At 53.8% G+C, this 15,870-nt stretch overlaps 1 protein-coding gene across 5 annotated transcripts in view; it reads left to right on the top strand.

Moving 5' to 3' along the window:
- LOC132223283 (melanoma-associated antigen 10-like) overlaps window positions 1-15,605 on the top strand; it is a 44,807-nt gene extending 29,202 nt beyond the window's left edge. For 3 of the 5 annotated variants that reach the window (XM_059678499.1, XM_059678500.1, XM_059678501.1), the window contains exons 2-3: window positions 13,071-13,177; window positions 14,339-15,605. In XM_059678499.1, coding sequence (XP_059534482.1) covers window positions 14,413-15,153 — 741 coding nt within the window. In that variant the 5' untranslated portion in view covers window positions 13,071-13,177; window positions 14,339-14,412 and the 3' untranslated portion in view covers window positions 15,154-15,605. Of the gene's footprint in view, window positions 1-11,836; window positions 12,140-13,070; window positions 13,178-14,338 lie in introns of those variants that run through there. The other 2 variants (XM_059678502.1, XM_059678503.1) reach the window with 2 other exon arrangements.
- The last annotated feature ends 265 nt before the right edge of the window (window positions 15,606-15,870 follow it).

Genomic DNA, 15,870 nt, shown 5'->3' with positions numbered 1-15,870 from the left:
GTGGTTCCGGTGGATGATAGGACGTGTGGTCTCACACCAAGGTCCTCACCTTGCTGATAGCTCTGAGACAAAAGTGAACAGGAGCTCCATCTGCCTCCACCCCTACCCAGATTCCCACACAACTGACACCAGGGCCTGGCCCATCTAGTCCTGGTGCAGAGTTCCCTTAGTCTGGCCTGGGGATACTTGCCTTTCTTCCTGGCCTGGCCTGGATCTGAATCCAGCTGACCCAATTTCACCCTGAACAACTGTCCTCAGTGAGAAAAGCTCAGGAGGAGCAGGCATGGGAAAGGGAGAGCATGTCACACCCAGGTACCCCTGCCTGGGGAATCTGGATACTGAGGACAGGACACTCTCTGATGCTGAGGGCTCTCTTCATTTCTCAGGGAGCACATAGCTGCAGTTTCCCACAAGAAAGCATTCACACCTTTATGACCCTTCCACAACCTCAGCTCCTCTTTGCATGAACTGAAGCCATTCCCTCTGACCAAGGCCCTGTCCTTCCCGAGTGCCCTCAGACAAACATGAGGAAGAACCACCTCTGCAGACCCATGCCAGGCCTTTCCCAGGGCTGACAGCAGCACAGACTGGGTTCAGGGCACCCATTGTCTGGAGTGTGGTATCCTCCTTACCCTGAGCTACCCAGGTTTACTCAGATAGTGCCTGGGACCTTTCCCTTCTGCTGAACTGAGAATGAGTACTGTAGGCCATGTCCACCATCTCTCAGAGACCTCCAAGGTGGACTTCAAGACACACCACATTGCCCTAGCTCAGTGGTCGGCAAACTGCGGCTCGCAAGCCACATGCGGCTCTTTGGCCCCTTGAATGTGGCTCTTCCTAAGCCTTAGGAGTCCCTAATTAAGTTAATAACAATGTACCTACCTATATAGTTTAAGTTTAAAAAAATTGGCTATCAAAAGAAATTTCAATCGTTGTACTGTTGATATTTGGCTCTTTTGAATAATGAGTTTGCCGACCACTTCCCTAGCTGGTTTTTCTCAGTGGACAGACCATCAGCCTGCTGACTAAAGGGTTCTGGGTTTGATTCCATTCAAGTGCTCATGCCTGGGTTGCGGGCTTGATCCCCAGTAGGGAGTGAACAAAAGGCAGCTGATACAATGATTCTCTCATCATTGATGTTTCTATCCCTCTCTCACTCTCCCTTCTTCTCTAAAATAATTTTTTTTTAAAAGACACACCACATTGCATATCATGACCCAGTGACCCAGTTGCACAAGCAGGGCCTAAGCCAGTTGGTCCCTGTTTTTGTTGGGGTGGGAGGAAGCCTTATCCTGCCTCAAGACCCACACTTTGATTACCAGCAGTACCTGGGACACCTCCCCTTGTTGCCCTGAACACAGCTCCTTCAGGACAATCCCCTCAACTCCTCAGGAAATAGTCTAGATGCAACCCAAATCGACAGCCCTACCATGAGGTTTCTAGGTGCTGATGACAGGAACAGGGCACACTGGGGACACTTATGTCACTGGCAAAACCTTGGGGACACTTCAAGGTGTGGTAGGAAGCTTCCTGAGTCCTAACTCAGGTCCTTACCTGGTATCCTGGCAGAGCCCTGCAGCCCTTCTTTGCCTACCTGGAGCCTGAGCCTTCAGAGGTCAGGGGGTGGAGTCTGCTTGTCTTCCTGCAGGATCCTCACCGTGACTCCTGGCTGGAGCTGGAACCTCCTGTCAACCTGAGAGGCCCAAGTCAGGAAAAGAGCATGTGGTCATGGACCGGGGACCTCCCAGGGTTCACAGTTGGGGTAACGTGGGGCATCTCTGTTGTGGGGTCCTGGGTCCCTCAGTCTTCCCTTTGCATGTTCACCTTGACTCCGGGCAAGACCCGGTCCTCCCCTCTGCCACATGTCATTCCCCTGAATTCCAAGGGCTGACATCAGGTCTGGGCTTCTGCGGTTCCTCTCTGCATGGTCATCCACCCTAGGGCCTCCCAACACTTTGAGCAGGGCAGACTTCTGTGGACTCCCCTCCGGTTAGTGTTCCTGGATTCCCCCAGTCCTCCCTGGGGGTCCTCACCTTGACTCTTCCCTCTGCCCACCTGAGACCCTGCTCCTTACACTGAACCCCAGAGCCTGTCAGACCCGGATGCAAAAGTCAGGAAAAGCACCTTGACTCGGGGCAGTGCTTCTGGATCCCTTCTGTGGACCTGAGGGAGGCCCTACAGTTCTTATCAAGTTTCCAATCTCCCTCAGACCTGAATGCTGAAGTCAGGAGATCCCCCATGCGGTCACCAGCACTGTGGCCTTCCAAGGTCGAGAGCAAGGTGCGGTCTTGTGCAGCCTCTACACTGGGAGTCCTGGGTCCTCTCAGTCCTCACCCAGGGTCCCCATCATGACCCTGGCAGGTCCTGGGTTCTTCCTCTGCCTCCCTGGGGCTGGTTTGTGGTACTAAACTCCACAGTGTCACAGACCCTGATTTGAAGGCATTAAATGCCACTTGAGTCGGGCAGTACTTCTGCTCCACCCCACCTGCCCCCCCGTAGACTTGATTCACTATGTGGCTTTATTTTTATTTTTTACATTTTATAATAATTCTTTATTATTGAAAGAACTAGAGGCTCGATGCACAAAATTTATGCAAGAGTAGGCCTTCCTTCCTCTGGCTGCCGGCACCAGCTTCCCTCTGGCTCCTGACACCTGGGCTTCCCTCACAGCCCTGGCTGCCTATGGAAGGACGTCCAGAAGGGTGTCCAGTCTTAATTAGCATATAATGCTTTTATTATTATAGATTACATATGACCCCCTCCACCCCACCCCTGTCCCCTTCCCCTGCCCTCACCACCCAATTGTCTGTGTCCATGGGCCATGCATATATGCACACAAGGTTCTTGGTTGATTACTTCCCACCCTCCCCACCTTCCCTCTGAGATTCCCCAATCTGTCCCATGCTTGCATGTGTCTGTATCTATGTGGTTCATCAGTTTACTTTGTATCTTCAATTCCACATATGAGTGTGACCATGTGATATTTATCTTGCTCTGACTGGCTTATTTCACTTAGCACAGTACTCTCTAGGTCCCTCCATGCTGTCTCAAAGGGTAAGAGACCCTTCCCTTTATACAGCTGCATAGTATTCCATGGCATACATGTACCACGGCTTTTTCATCAGGTCATTGATGGGCACCTGGGCTGTTTCCACATCTTAGCTATCCTAAATTGTGCTGCTATGAACATAGGGGCGCATACATTCTTTCTCATTGGTATTTCCGGTTTCTTAGGGAAATATTCCTAGGAGTGTGATTCCCTACACTTTTCACCAAGTCCTGAGTCTCGCTCAGTCCTGGATACAGAAGTCAGGAAACTCGGCACTTGGTCTTTCACCAGGGAACATCCCAAGGCTGATAGCAGGGTAGGGTTTATGGGGTCCCCTGGTTGTGGGGTTCAGGGTGCCCTCCTTCATCCTGTGGCTGTGCTCCTTACAGTGAGCGCCAGCATATCTCAGACCTGCATGTAGAAGTCAGGACACACCTCACAGGGTCATCTGACATGGGGTCTCCCATGGCTTGTAGCAGGGGAGACCCTTTATGGGGTTCCCTATATTGCGGGGTCCTGGGTCCCGTCTGTTCTCCCTCAGCGGACTTGTGGCTCTGCTCCTTACACCAAACTCCAGAGTCTCTCACACCTGATGCAGGAGTATCCCAACCCCGCCCTGTAGTACCCCGCCCACTGGTCTTCCCAGGACTGAGGATTCTGGGGTCCAAGGCCCCCAATCTCCCTCAGGGTCCTCAAATTGACAGCAGCAGGACCTGGGGTCCCCCCCCCCGCGTGCTGCCTGAAGCCCTGCTCCTTCTAGCAACCCCCCCCCCCGTCTCTCAGACCCAATGCAGAAATCACAAAGCACAATGCATGAGCTCACCCCTCCCCCACCCCAGGAGGCCTGCCAGATGGACACTCTTCTGGGGTCCAGGCCCCCAGTCTCCCCCACACTGACTCCTGGCAGGTCCCGTACCCCCCATGCCGACCTGAGACTCTGCCGTGACACGGAGCCGACCAAGGGTCTCAGACCACAAGGACCCGGAAGTCAGGCCTCGCCGCTCGTGGTCACCCCGCACCTTGGGGCTCCCGGGAGTGACTCTCTGGCCCAGAGTCACCTTGTCCCCCCACGGCCTGGGACCCTCCCTCTGTGAACCGCGTGGCTGGACCCCCACACGGAGGCCTTCCCCGCCCCCCATACCCCAGGGGAGGCCTGTGGGCCTCACTCCCCAGGGTACCCGGCAGGGGCTGAACTAGCTCCCGGGTACCTCCGTCTGGTCCTCACCCTGATCCCAGGCAGAGCCTGGGCCCGCTGGTGCCGACCTGAGGTGGCTCCCCTCAGCGCCTGTCTGGTCTACTGACCCGAAGCCGGCCTCCCCAAGATGGCGCTCAGCTCCCCCAGGCTTCTCAGGCGGAAGTCAGTGAGTCAGTGACATCACTTCAGGAAACCAATTGTGGGGTCATCCAGGCCTGCTGACCAAGGCAGAGTTCCGCTCCTTTGTCCCCAGCCCCCCCTTCTGGTCCCTACCTGGGCTGGATGGCCTGGGCCCCCACCCTGTGCTGACCTGGGTCTGTGCCCCTCAGGCCAAGTGCAGGCCTCCCCAGGTGCCTCTGGGTCCTAGAGTCCGGGAGGTGGGCGGGAGTGCGGAGCCGGACAGCCCTGCCTGAGGTACTGGGATCTGACAGGAGCACCAGCCTGGGTCCCGGGGTGGGCCCTCTGTGTGGGCGGCTGGAGCCCTCAGTCCCTATTGGAGGGTCCTCACAGCCCTGGCTTGGACACCGTGGTCACATAACAGTTCCCAGAGGGGGCGCTGCAGAGCCATGTTTCCTGGGGGAGTATCAGACCCTAACTGCCTCCCCTGCCCCCACTTCCCATGGTGCCTCTTCCCCAGACCACCAGGCACTATGGAAACATTGTGTTCTACATGTTTCCTTTCAGTAAATTCGCTGAGTCCCAGCAGGACTTTGGAGAGGGCCTCCCAATCTCCCCCAGGATCCTCAACTTCATAGCAGCACGGCCTGCCCCACCCCCACTCCGCCTGAAGCCCAGCTCCTTCTACCAACGCCCCCCCACGTCTCTCACACCCGATGCAGAAGTCACCCCAACCCGCCCTGTAGAACCCTGCCCACTGGTCCTTCCCAGGACTGAGGATTCTGGGGTCCAGGCCCCGATCTCCCTCAGGGTCCCCACACTGACTTCTGGCGGGTCCCGGACCCCCTCTGCGGACCTGAGACGCTGCAGTGACACGGAGCTGCCCGAGGGTCTCAGACCACAAGGACCCGGAAGTCAGTCCTGACCACTCGTGGTCCCCCCGCGCCTTGGGGCTCCCGGGAGTGACTGCTCTGGGCCCAGAGTCACCTCGTCCCCCCCCCCTCCGGCCTCACCATGAGGCCTGCAGGTCCTGGGACCCTCCCTCTGTGAACCGGGTGGCTGGACCCCCACACGGAGGCCTTCCCCGCCCCCCATACCCCAGGGGAGGCCTGTGGGCCTCACTCCCCAGGGCTCCCGGCAGGGGCTGAACTAGCTCCCGGGTACCTCCATCTGGTCCTCACCCTGATCCCAGGCAGAGCCTGGGCCCGCCGGTGCCGACCTGAGGTGGCTCCCCTCAGCGCCTGTCTGGTCTACTGACCCGAAGCCGGCCTCCCCAAGATGGCGCTCAGCTCCCCCAGGCATCTCAGGCGGAAGTCAGTGAGTCAGTGACATCACATCCGGAAACCAATTGTGGGGTCATCCAGGCCTGCTGACCAAGGCAGAGTTCCCCTCCTTTGTGCCCAGCCTCCCCTTCTGGTCCCTACCTGGGCTGGATGGCCTGGGCCCCCACCCTGTGCTGACCTGGGTCTGTGCCCCTCAGGCCAAGTTCAGGCCTCCCCAGGTGCCTCTGGGTCCTAGAGTCCGGGAGGTGGGCGGGAGTGCGGAGCCGGACAGCCCTGCCTGAGGTACCCGGATGTCACAGGAGCACCAGCCTGGGTCCCGGGGTGGGCCCTCTGTGTGGGCGGCTGGAGCCCTCAGTCCTTATTGGAGGGTCCTCACAGCCCTGGCTTGGACACCGTGGTCACATCACGGTTCCCAGAGGCGGCGCTGCAGAGCCAGGGTCCCTGGGGAGCATCAGACCCTAACTGCCTCCCCTGCCCCCACTTCCCATGGTGCCTCTTCCCCAGACCGCCTGGCACTATGGAAACATTGTGTTGTACATGTTTCCTTTCAGTAAAATCGCTGAGCTACAGCAGGACTTTGGAGAGGGCCTCCCAATCTCGCTCAGGGTCCTCAACTTCACAGCAGCAAGGCCTGCCCCACCCCCACTCCGGCTGAAGCCCAGCTCCTTCTACCACCCCCCCACCCCCCCCCCCCCCGTCTCTCACACCCGATGCAGAAGTCACCCCAACCCGCCCTGTAGAACCCTGCCCACTGGTCCTTCCCAGGACTGAGGATTCTGGGGTCCAGGCCCCGATCTCCCTCAGGGTCCCCACACTGACTTCTGGCGGGTCCCGGACCCCCTCTGCGGACCTGAGACGCTGCAGTGACACGGAGCTGCCCGAGGGTCTCAGACCACAAGGACCCGGAAGTCAGTCCTGACCACTCGTGGTCCCCCCGCGCCTTGGGGCTCCCGGGAGTGACTGCTCTGGGCCCAGAGTCACCTCGTCCCCCCACGGCCTCACCGTGAGGCCTGCAGGTCCTGGGACCCTCCCTCTGTGAACCGGGAGGCCGCACCCCCACACGGAGGCCCTTAGCCCCCAGACCCCAGGGCAGGCCTGTGGGCCTCACTCCCCAGGGCTCCCGGCAGGGGCTGAACTAGCTCCCGGGGACCTCCGTCTGGTCCTCACCCTGATCCCAGGCAGAGCCTGGGCCCGCCTTTGCCAACCTCAGGTGCTCCCCCCAGCGCCTGTCCTGCCGCCCCTCCCCCCGTTCTCTGAGGAGGTGGGCGAGGGGGGCAGGAAGTAGTTCCCAATAAGACGCCCCACCGAGGACTCTCAGTGCTGACAGGAGGGCCTCCCTGGTCCTGGGGCCTCCGTGGTCCCTCAGGGTCATACCTGGACTCTGCAGCCCTGGGCTCCTGCCCTCTACTGACCGAAGCCGGCCTCCCAATGATGGCGCTCTCCTCTCTCAGAATTCCTGGGTTTAAGTCAGTGGGCGGAACTTCCGGTCTGGCTCTCTGGGTCCTCGGGGCTGAGAGCAGGGGCAGAGAGGGGATCTAGGTGCCTGGAAGTCCTGTCTCTGTTCCCTCCTCCATCTGACAACACCAGCCCCCCCCCCCCTTCTGTGGACTTCAGTCTGTGTCCCTCAGGCCTAGGCTCTAACTCCCTGTATTGCCCAGGCAGGTGGAGGCATATGCTCAGCCCAGAGCCCCACCCAGGGTCCCTAGAGCTGACAGGAGCACCAGGAGATGGATGCTGTGGTGCCCTCTGTTCTGAAGCCAGTGGACCCCAAAGTCCGCACTCAGGAGGGCCTCACAACCCTTGCAGAGATCGCTGCAGTACCAAGACCGATGCTGGAGGGGCGCTGTTCCCAGGACATGGAGGGGAGTAGAGAAACCCCCCTTACTATGGGGTGTCTTCACCAGCTCAGATGATCCTGTGGAAACTGTGGGTTCTAAAAGTTAGCTGTTACTAAAGATGCTGAGCAGCAGCAGGGATTTGGGGAGGTGTGGGTTTGTGGTTGACTGTCTACAGTTCCCTTGTCCACTGCAGGTGTTTTCACTTTCATTCCTCATTCTCAGTAATACATTCTACATCGCTATCTAGTTTGTGTATATTATTTACATGCATATAACATAAATGTAGATTACATGTGCTTATATACCCACACATGTATGTACCTGTACCTAAATTCGTATATATATATGCATGCTTATGTCATATGTATTTATATGTGTATCTATATATATAAAAACCTAAGTGACTGAATGACTGGAGTAACTAAGGACCAGTCGACCGGTTACTATGATGTGCACTGACCACCAGGGTGCAGATGCTCAATGCAGGAGCTGCCCCCTGGTGGTCAGTGTGCTCCCACAATGGGAGCGCTGCTCAGCTGACCAGTGGGCACCAGATGCAGGGCTCATAGCTGGCAAGCACCACTGTGAGCCTTTCCGGATGGGGACTGACTGAGTGCAAGCCCACGGCAGGCACAGCAGGACCGGGATGAGCAGGAGCGGCAGGCAGCATTGGACTGCCAGTTTCAGCCGGATCCCCACAGGTCATGCTGGGGGACCCCACTGGTGCAAGAATCCGTGCACTGGGCCTATAGTTTCTATATAATAGTAGAGACCTGGTGCACAAATACATGCATGAGGAGAGGAGGAAGGATTGCAGGAGGTTGGCTGGCTTGGGGAGGGACTGCAGGAGGTTGGCCGCCAGCCCCAAGGAGGGAGCTGGCCCTTAACCCTCCTGGGAAAGGGGCCACATTCATCACCACCCACCCCCAGTTCCCCATCCCAGCCAGGGCCTGAAGGCCGCAGCGAGGTCAGGAGAGGGGGTGATGGTCACCAGGCCAGGCATGGAAGGAACAGATACCTGAAGCCAATGCCGCCCTCAGTGCCCCACCACCTCATGGCTCCCCCTGCCCTCCTCCTTCCCTCATTGCCACACTGCCACCACAGCAGGTGGGTGGCCCCCGGGGACGGGAGAGGACAGGAGCAAGACAAACCCTTGTGTTCAGAGCTTGCTTTCAATAGATCACAGTGAGGGAGCTGCTCTGCTACGTCTGAAACCCTGACACAGAAGCAGGTCTCTAGGAATGGTTTAGCACCAGGGGCCAATGGGGGCTAGCCAGCCAGGGGGAGGGGCCACGGGAGGTTGATTGTGGAGTGCACTGACCACCAGGGGGCAGCTCCTGCATTGAGCGTCTGTCCCTTGGTGGTCAGTGCATGTCATAGCAACTGGTCCACTGGTTGTTCCAGTCATTCAGTAGTAATGGTCGCTTAGGCTTTTATATATATAGATACCATGTAAGGTATTTTATGCAAAGATGCCTACTCTTAATGTACATGATTCATTATGTTACTCACTATTCTAATTCTAGTCTGTTCTTTATAAACTATTAAGACAGTAATTTTTGAAAAGCCAGCACTAACCCACCAAGATGGTTTCAGGTAATTATTAGCATAGTCTCTGGATAATATACCTCAACTGCCCCAGCTTTTCCAAGGCAGTGGTACTCCCCCAAGGTTACTGGCATTTGTGGTCTGAATGTTCCAGATTTGTGCCAAGATATAGAGCATAAGTTTAAAATCTTTCTTCCTACCTTCCCTGTCATCTGTGTCATACAGCCTACAGTCCCTCCCAACTTCCCTACTCCCCCATACTCCCACCCTAGACATAAGTGCCAACTCATCACAATTTTCAATCTCCCTTAGGGCCTGCTCAAATTTTATTGTTCAGATACTGTGGTTCATATTGTATTTCTTTTAAGACTTAATTTTTTTACACTTTTATGACAGAATTGGCCCTGTGTCTTCACGGAGCAGCAAGGTAATTTCAAACAAGGGCTTCGCCATGCATTCTAGGCTGTGCATGCAGGATGCCACAGCTCATACTGGGTGGAAGAGAGGGATAGCAGAGCTCAGACAAGGTGGTGTCTACTCCAAAGGGTTTTGCGTCCTGGATGTCAATGGGAAAACATTCCAGAAATCTGGTATCTAGGTGCTTTTCATTGTAGCTATATCACTTTTGATTTCTTCCTGGTTTTTGCATAGGTTGTTGTTTTTCTTGTCCATCTGGTTTATGAACTGTACAATTACGCTGAATTATTTTTCTGTCATGTTGCATGCTTTTGTTTCACTTATTTCTTTTCTTGTCAATTCCTCTTTTTCTTTCTTCTGGGGATTGTTTTGTTGTCTCCCCATTCTAACTATCACTAGAAGGTTCAAATGCTGAGTTGTAGAGGCCTGGGCCATGTGCAGTGGGAGCTTCGCAACACCTGAGTGTCACTGAAGAGCTCCAACACCAAGACGTGTGGCTGCCTTGGGCTGGTGGGAGCCACACTCGACCAGGATCAGAGTCACTGGCGCTCAGTGTGGTCTCGTGCACACACCTAGAATCAGGGACCCTGCCTGCACCATGCTGAAAAAGAGACCATGCTGGCGTGTGCCCCAAATCAGAGTTCCATAGCATGTGCCAAGAGTCTCCCTGTGCCCATGCTGAGAATCAAGTATCAGAATCTCTGTTTCTTGGTGCACCCTCACACCGAGAATTAGGGTCCCTGTGTGCGCATGCACTGAGAATTGGAGTCACTAGATCTTAGTGTGTGTTCACTGGGAATCAGGGATCCCACGTGTGTGCAATGAGAAACAGAGTCAAGTCACTGGTGTTCAGTGCTGCCTCTCTCGTGGGGAATCAGGGTCCCCGATCTGCTTCGGGGACCGGGTTGCACAGCCACCCTGTGTCAGCGGGACATCCACTCCTGCACTCCGGGAAACAGACTTCCATATGAGCTTGCCCAAAATCAGTCAGGTGGAAAAGCCACCCTGTGTGGCTGTGGGGTCTGGTCGCGCGATTCCACGCTGCGGGAGACAACCTCCCAGGTCTGTGTGCCCAAGCTCAAACTCAGGGAGCGCAGCTGCCCTGTGTGGGCAGGAGGCCTGCTTGCATGGAGCAGATCTAGCAGTTCCTATGCCACTGCAGCAGGCCTGCGCAGAGGGGGATGGGCTCTGTGGCTCAGAAATCTGAGGCTGGGATGTCTGGATTCTTGGTGTCTGTGGGTCTTCAGCTGTGGTCACAGGTCTTTGTCCCTAGTGGCTGTAGGGTCCCGATTTGTGGTGGTGAGGCTAGAATCCTAATCTCAAACAGTTTTGTTTTTCAAGATGGTGTGGTCTCTGTGCCCACATTGGCCACCCCCAGAATGTCCTGTCATTATTTCTTCAAATAGATTTTCTAATCCTTGCTTCTCTTCTTGTCTTTCTGGCACCCCTTTTATACATATGTTACTTCATTTCATGTTGTCCCAAAACCCCCTTAGACTCTCCTCATGCTTTCTAATTTTTTTCTCCAATTGCTGTTCAGATTGGATGTGTTTTTCTGCCCTGTCTTCTAACTTGCTAATTCAGTCCTCACCTTCTTCTATTCTACTATTGAAACCTTCCATTGTGTTTTTTATTGTAGCTATATCATTCTTCATTTTCTCTTGATTCTTACATAGGTTGTTGATTTTCTCATGCAGCTGGTTTACAAACTGTATGGTCCTTCCTCTGAATTCTTTTTCTGACATTGCATGCCGCTATTTCATTTAATTCCTTTTCTGGCAATTCCTCCCTTTCTTTCCTTTGGGGGTTGTTTCTTTTTCTCCCCATTTTTGCTTTCACCAAGGGGTCCATGTGCCGAGTCGTGTGGGGCCTGTGTCTGAATCGGTGGGCTTGGCAGGAGGGTCGCTCACTCCAAGACTCACCAGAGGGCCCAGGTGTTGGGTAGCTGGGTAGGGCCTGTGGCTGAAGTGGCAGGATTGGCAGGAGGGGGGCAAACTCTGTGGCTCACAAGATCCTGTGGCCAGGGAGTCTGGAGTGCCAGTGTCTGTGGGTCTGCAGATGAGGTAACAGGTCTTTGGCTGGAGTGGCTGTAGGGTCCTGTATGGTGTCTGAGGCCAGTCTGGGTGGTGGTAAGGCTGGGCTCCTAGTCACAAAAGCTCTCCCCTTCAAGATGTGTCATTTCTGTGCCAGAGCCATCCGCTCGAGTAGTGCTTGCAGGGGTAGCAGTGTCCCCCGCCCCCCCCCCTCTATTATAGCCTGGTCTGCCAGCCCCCGAGACTCCGGCAGGATCTAACTGTCCCTCACACACACACACCACGTCCACACACTCCCCTTTTGCTCACTCATTCACTCAGTCACACTTTCTTCCCTCCCTACCATCCTGCCAGCTGCCATCTTGACTCTCCCATCTATACTACTTTGAACAATAAAGATAGAAACTTTTAAAAAGTGTAGGGCCTCTGGTCCACAGAACAGAGTGTAGAGATGCTTCCCCGAGCCAAGTGGTATTTCAGGGCTTCACATCTGGGCCCATGAAACTCTGGGTTTTATTATAATGAACAGGACCTTGGTTATGCAGAGAGAGGACCCAGGGCCTGCCAGAGTCAAGATGAGGACCTGGAGGGAGGACTGAGTGGATCCAGGAACCCCCAACTAGAGGCCCCACAAAAGCTCACTCTTGGTTTTAGCCCTGGTAGGCACCATGAATGCTTTCATAAATAATGGTCACTGACTTTCACCCCGGAAGTCTGAGAGAGGTGAGGGCCACATCAGAGAGGCTGGCAACAGGCCCATAGAGGGAAGAGGCCCAGTCTTGCATAGAATCAAGTTATTGACCTAAAAGAGGACTGGGGGCTCCCACAGAATCCAGATTTGCCTCTGCTGTCAGCACCCTGAGTCCTGGAGGCTGAGTTGTCTGGCTGAGTACCATTTCCCAGAAACCATCAGCCCCCACCACTTCAGAGAACTCTGGAGCCAAGGACAAGGTCAGAAAGGAGCAAGTTGAGGTTTGTAGTCATGGCCCAGTCTTTACCTGGAAACAAGGTGAGGATGAGAGGAAGGGTTAAACACTCCAAGGAATTTTTCAGTCCCCTGCTGGTAGCCTGGCTATCCCCTGGCTTGGTTGCCTGATGTAATAGCCACAGACTTCACTTGAGGTCTATGAGAGGCCTTGATCTGTGAGGACCTGGGTCTGAGAAAAATGTGAGGTCAAGGGAGGGAAGTGTCTCACGATCTTCCAGGTGACAATGTGCTGACCTTTTGTGAAACCTGAATGTGCACCGACTTCTCAGAAATGGAAGGATGAAACAAAGTCCAGATGTCCCCTGTTCTCAGACCTGAAAGAAGAATGTTGGCTTTAAGTGGCATTCTCTTTTCTATCATGGACAGGAAAGTGGGGAGTCATCAAAGAGGAGAGGTTTTGGTGGGAGAGGTCAAGAGTTCCAAGAGGAGGGCCTGGAAAAAGGGCAGGTCCTGGCAAGAGTAAAAGTGAATAATCTACAGGGGTACTTGGCCAATCCAACCAGGATAGAGAGCCCTGTCTCTGCTGCTAGACTTTTGTGATGTTGACAGGGGTAGGGATGATTTGGGGCATGGATATGAAACTGTCTCACTTTGTTCTGTAGTCTCTTAGGGAGGTGAGGACCTTGGTCTGAGAGGACAACATCAGGTCATTTGAGGAAGTACACCTGTTCAACTGAGAGCAGAGTCCTACGTCCTGCCAAGAGTCAAGGTGAGGTCCCTAAAGGTGGAAAGAGTATAGCCCAATCTCCAGAACAAAGTGGGTGCCCCCCCCCAAAAAAAAATCTTGTCTTTTCCTATTGTGAGCCCTGGAAACCATGTGCAGGGCTTTCAGGCTGGGCCTCTTTCCATTTTCACCTCCATGGACCCAGGAATGGCAGGGCCTTGATCTACTGATCTGGACTCAAGCTAGGTGAGGCAGGAAGCCAGGCCCCATAGATTATGGCCACACATTGCTGTCCCTTGACGGCAATGATAAGCCCCTATACAGGTGCTTCGAAATATGGGGACCTCTCACTTCTCTTAAGTTTCAGGGATGTGTGTTCTTGTTGTAAGAGTGTGATCTCAGGAAAGCAGGGGGTGGGGTGGGAGAAGCAGGCCTTCAGTGGGTACAGAAGGATCATTCCCCCATAAAGAGACTTTATACCCTCCCACCCTACAGGACCACTGTCAGACCCAGTATCTCCAAATGTGCTAGCTGCACCCTGAGGAGTCTTCTTACTTTCACCTTCAGGATCTTAGGGGGAAAGTTGCCCAGGCGGAGAGACCCCTGTGAGACCTAAGAACACCCTTATAGAGTAGCCCTAAAATTCTCCATTTTCAGAGCCACTGAGGGTGTGTTTCTCAGCTGAGGATACTCACATTCCCCCTCTTCTTTTTTCATCCTCATAGGAGGTGTGAGGATACTTTCCCCAATTGCTTTTTAGAGAGTGGAAGGGAGGGGGTAGAGAGAGAGAGAACGAGAGAGAAACATTGATGTGTTAATGACACATTCATTGGTTGCCTACCACAAGCGTCCAGGCCTGGAGCAGAGATTGTAACTGCAACTGAGATATGTGCTCTTGACCAGGAATTAAATGCTCTGGTGGGCAGGCTAATCCTCTAACCACTGAACCATGCCAGCAAGGGCCTCAGGTTCCCTCTCTTTATCCAACTGGTTGTTCCCCATGGCCCATCTCCTACCCACAGTCTGGTTGACGGCCAACACGAGTCATCATGCCTCTGGGTTAGAAAGGGATCTCTGTAATCTCAAGGAAGACCATCAGGACTCAAGGGAGAATCAAAGCCTGTTTGAAGTGCAGCTGTTTAGGAATGAGGACTTGGTTGTGTCTGTCTCCTTATCTTTGTCCCTCTCTGCCTTGTTCCCACGCAGCCTAGAGAAGGTGTGTGCTGCTGAGACACCAAGTCCTCCCCAGAGCCCTCTGGGTTCCTGACTCTGCCTCTGCCATGGCGGCCCCTGTGTGTAGCCAGTCTGAAGATGAGGGCTTCAGCAGCCAAGATGAACAGGAGACAAGCAGCAGAGAGGACTCTGGAGATGCTGAGTCGTCACTCCATGATGCCCTATATTTGAAGATGACTGAACTGGTGGAGTTTCTACTCCTGAAGTATCGTGCAAAGCAGCCAACTACTAAGGCAGAAATGCTGAGTAGAGTCATAAGAAAGTATCAGGACCACTTCCCTGAGATCTTCAGCCTAGCCTCTGAATGCATGCAGCTCCTCTTTGGCATTGATGTGAAGGAAGTGGACCCCAGCAACCTCACCTATGTCCTGGTCACCACTTTGGGGCTCACATATGATGGGATGGTGTCCAATGGGCAATCCATGCCCAACACTGGCCTCCTGGTCATGCTCCTGAGATTGATCCTTGCAGAGGGTGACTGTGCCCCTGAGGAGAATGTCTGGGAAGCACTGAATGTCATGGGTGTGTGTGATGGGAAGGAGCATTGGATCTATGGGGAGCCCAGGGAGCTCCTCACCAAAGTTTGGGTGCAGGAAAAGTACCTGGAGTACCGACAGGTGCCCAACAGTGATCCTGCACGCTATGAGTTCCTGTGGGGCCCTAGGGCCCACGCTGAGACCACCAAGTTGAAAGTCCTCAAGTTTTTTCTCAGAGATTATAGAAAGGATCCCAGGTCTATCCCATCCCTGTTTCAAGAGGCTCTGAGTGATGAGGAAGAGGGAGCCTGAACCAAGTTTCCCCCAGGCATGTTTCAGGCCCACATCTGACATGATGTGAGGCCAATTCTTCTCTGTGTTTGAGAAGGGGGTAGTCAACATTCTAGGTAGTGAGGCCCAGGGAAAGTTGGAGGAATAAAGGCTGTAGTATCTTTGGGTTTAGAAATTTATCCTTGATTTGTGTCGAAATTTTCAAATGTTGTTCCTTTCCATAGACGTTTCAGAAGCTTCAGTATCTAAGTTTGTGAATGACATTGACCATACATTTATTTGTACTATCTAGTTCAAAAGAAAGAGTTTTGCTGTTGTGTAACACAAATTGGGACACTTCCCATCCTACTCTGTGATCCCAAACTAGATAATATGGCATTGGAAAAAGATTTCCTTGGAAATGTGAAAGACCTCATCGGTACAAACAATGGGTTCACGAAACAAAAATAAAAGCAAAAGGTTGTTAATTCTTATTTCTGATCCTTTTTTTGTCTGTCTTTCTATGAAACAAACTGTATAAGGATCCTTGGATTTGCTTGGTTCGTTCAAGAAAGTGGAGGGATTTAATCTGAATAAAGATGGTTCAGTGGTTCATTTAATCCCTAGACTGAGCCTATGTCCTCTGGAAGGCCCTGTGTTAGTAGTGGGGACACCAACATAAGCAGGGCACACCCACACACAGGATGATAGTTTAGGAGCCACAGTCATGTGAGGAAAGTGGTGAGGTGTCCCCTAAGT

Source organism: Myotis daubentonii, chromosome X (assembly GCF_963259705.1).
Source record: "Myotis daubentonii chromosome X, mMyoDau2.1, whole genome shotgun sequence".
Lineage (NCBI taxonomy): Eukaryota > Metazoa > Chordata > Mammalia > Chiroptera > Vespertilionidae > Myotis > Myotis daubentonii.
This window is presented reverse-complemented; position numbering and strand designations above follow the sequence as displayed.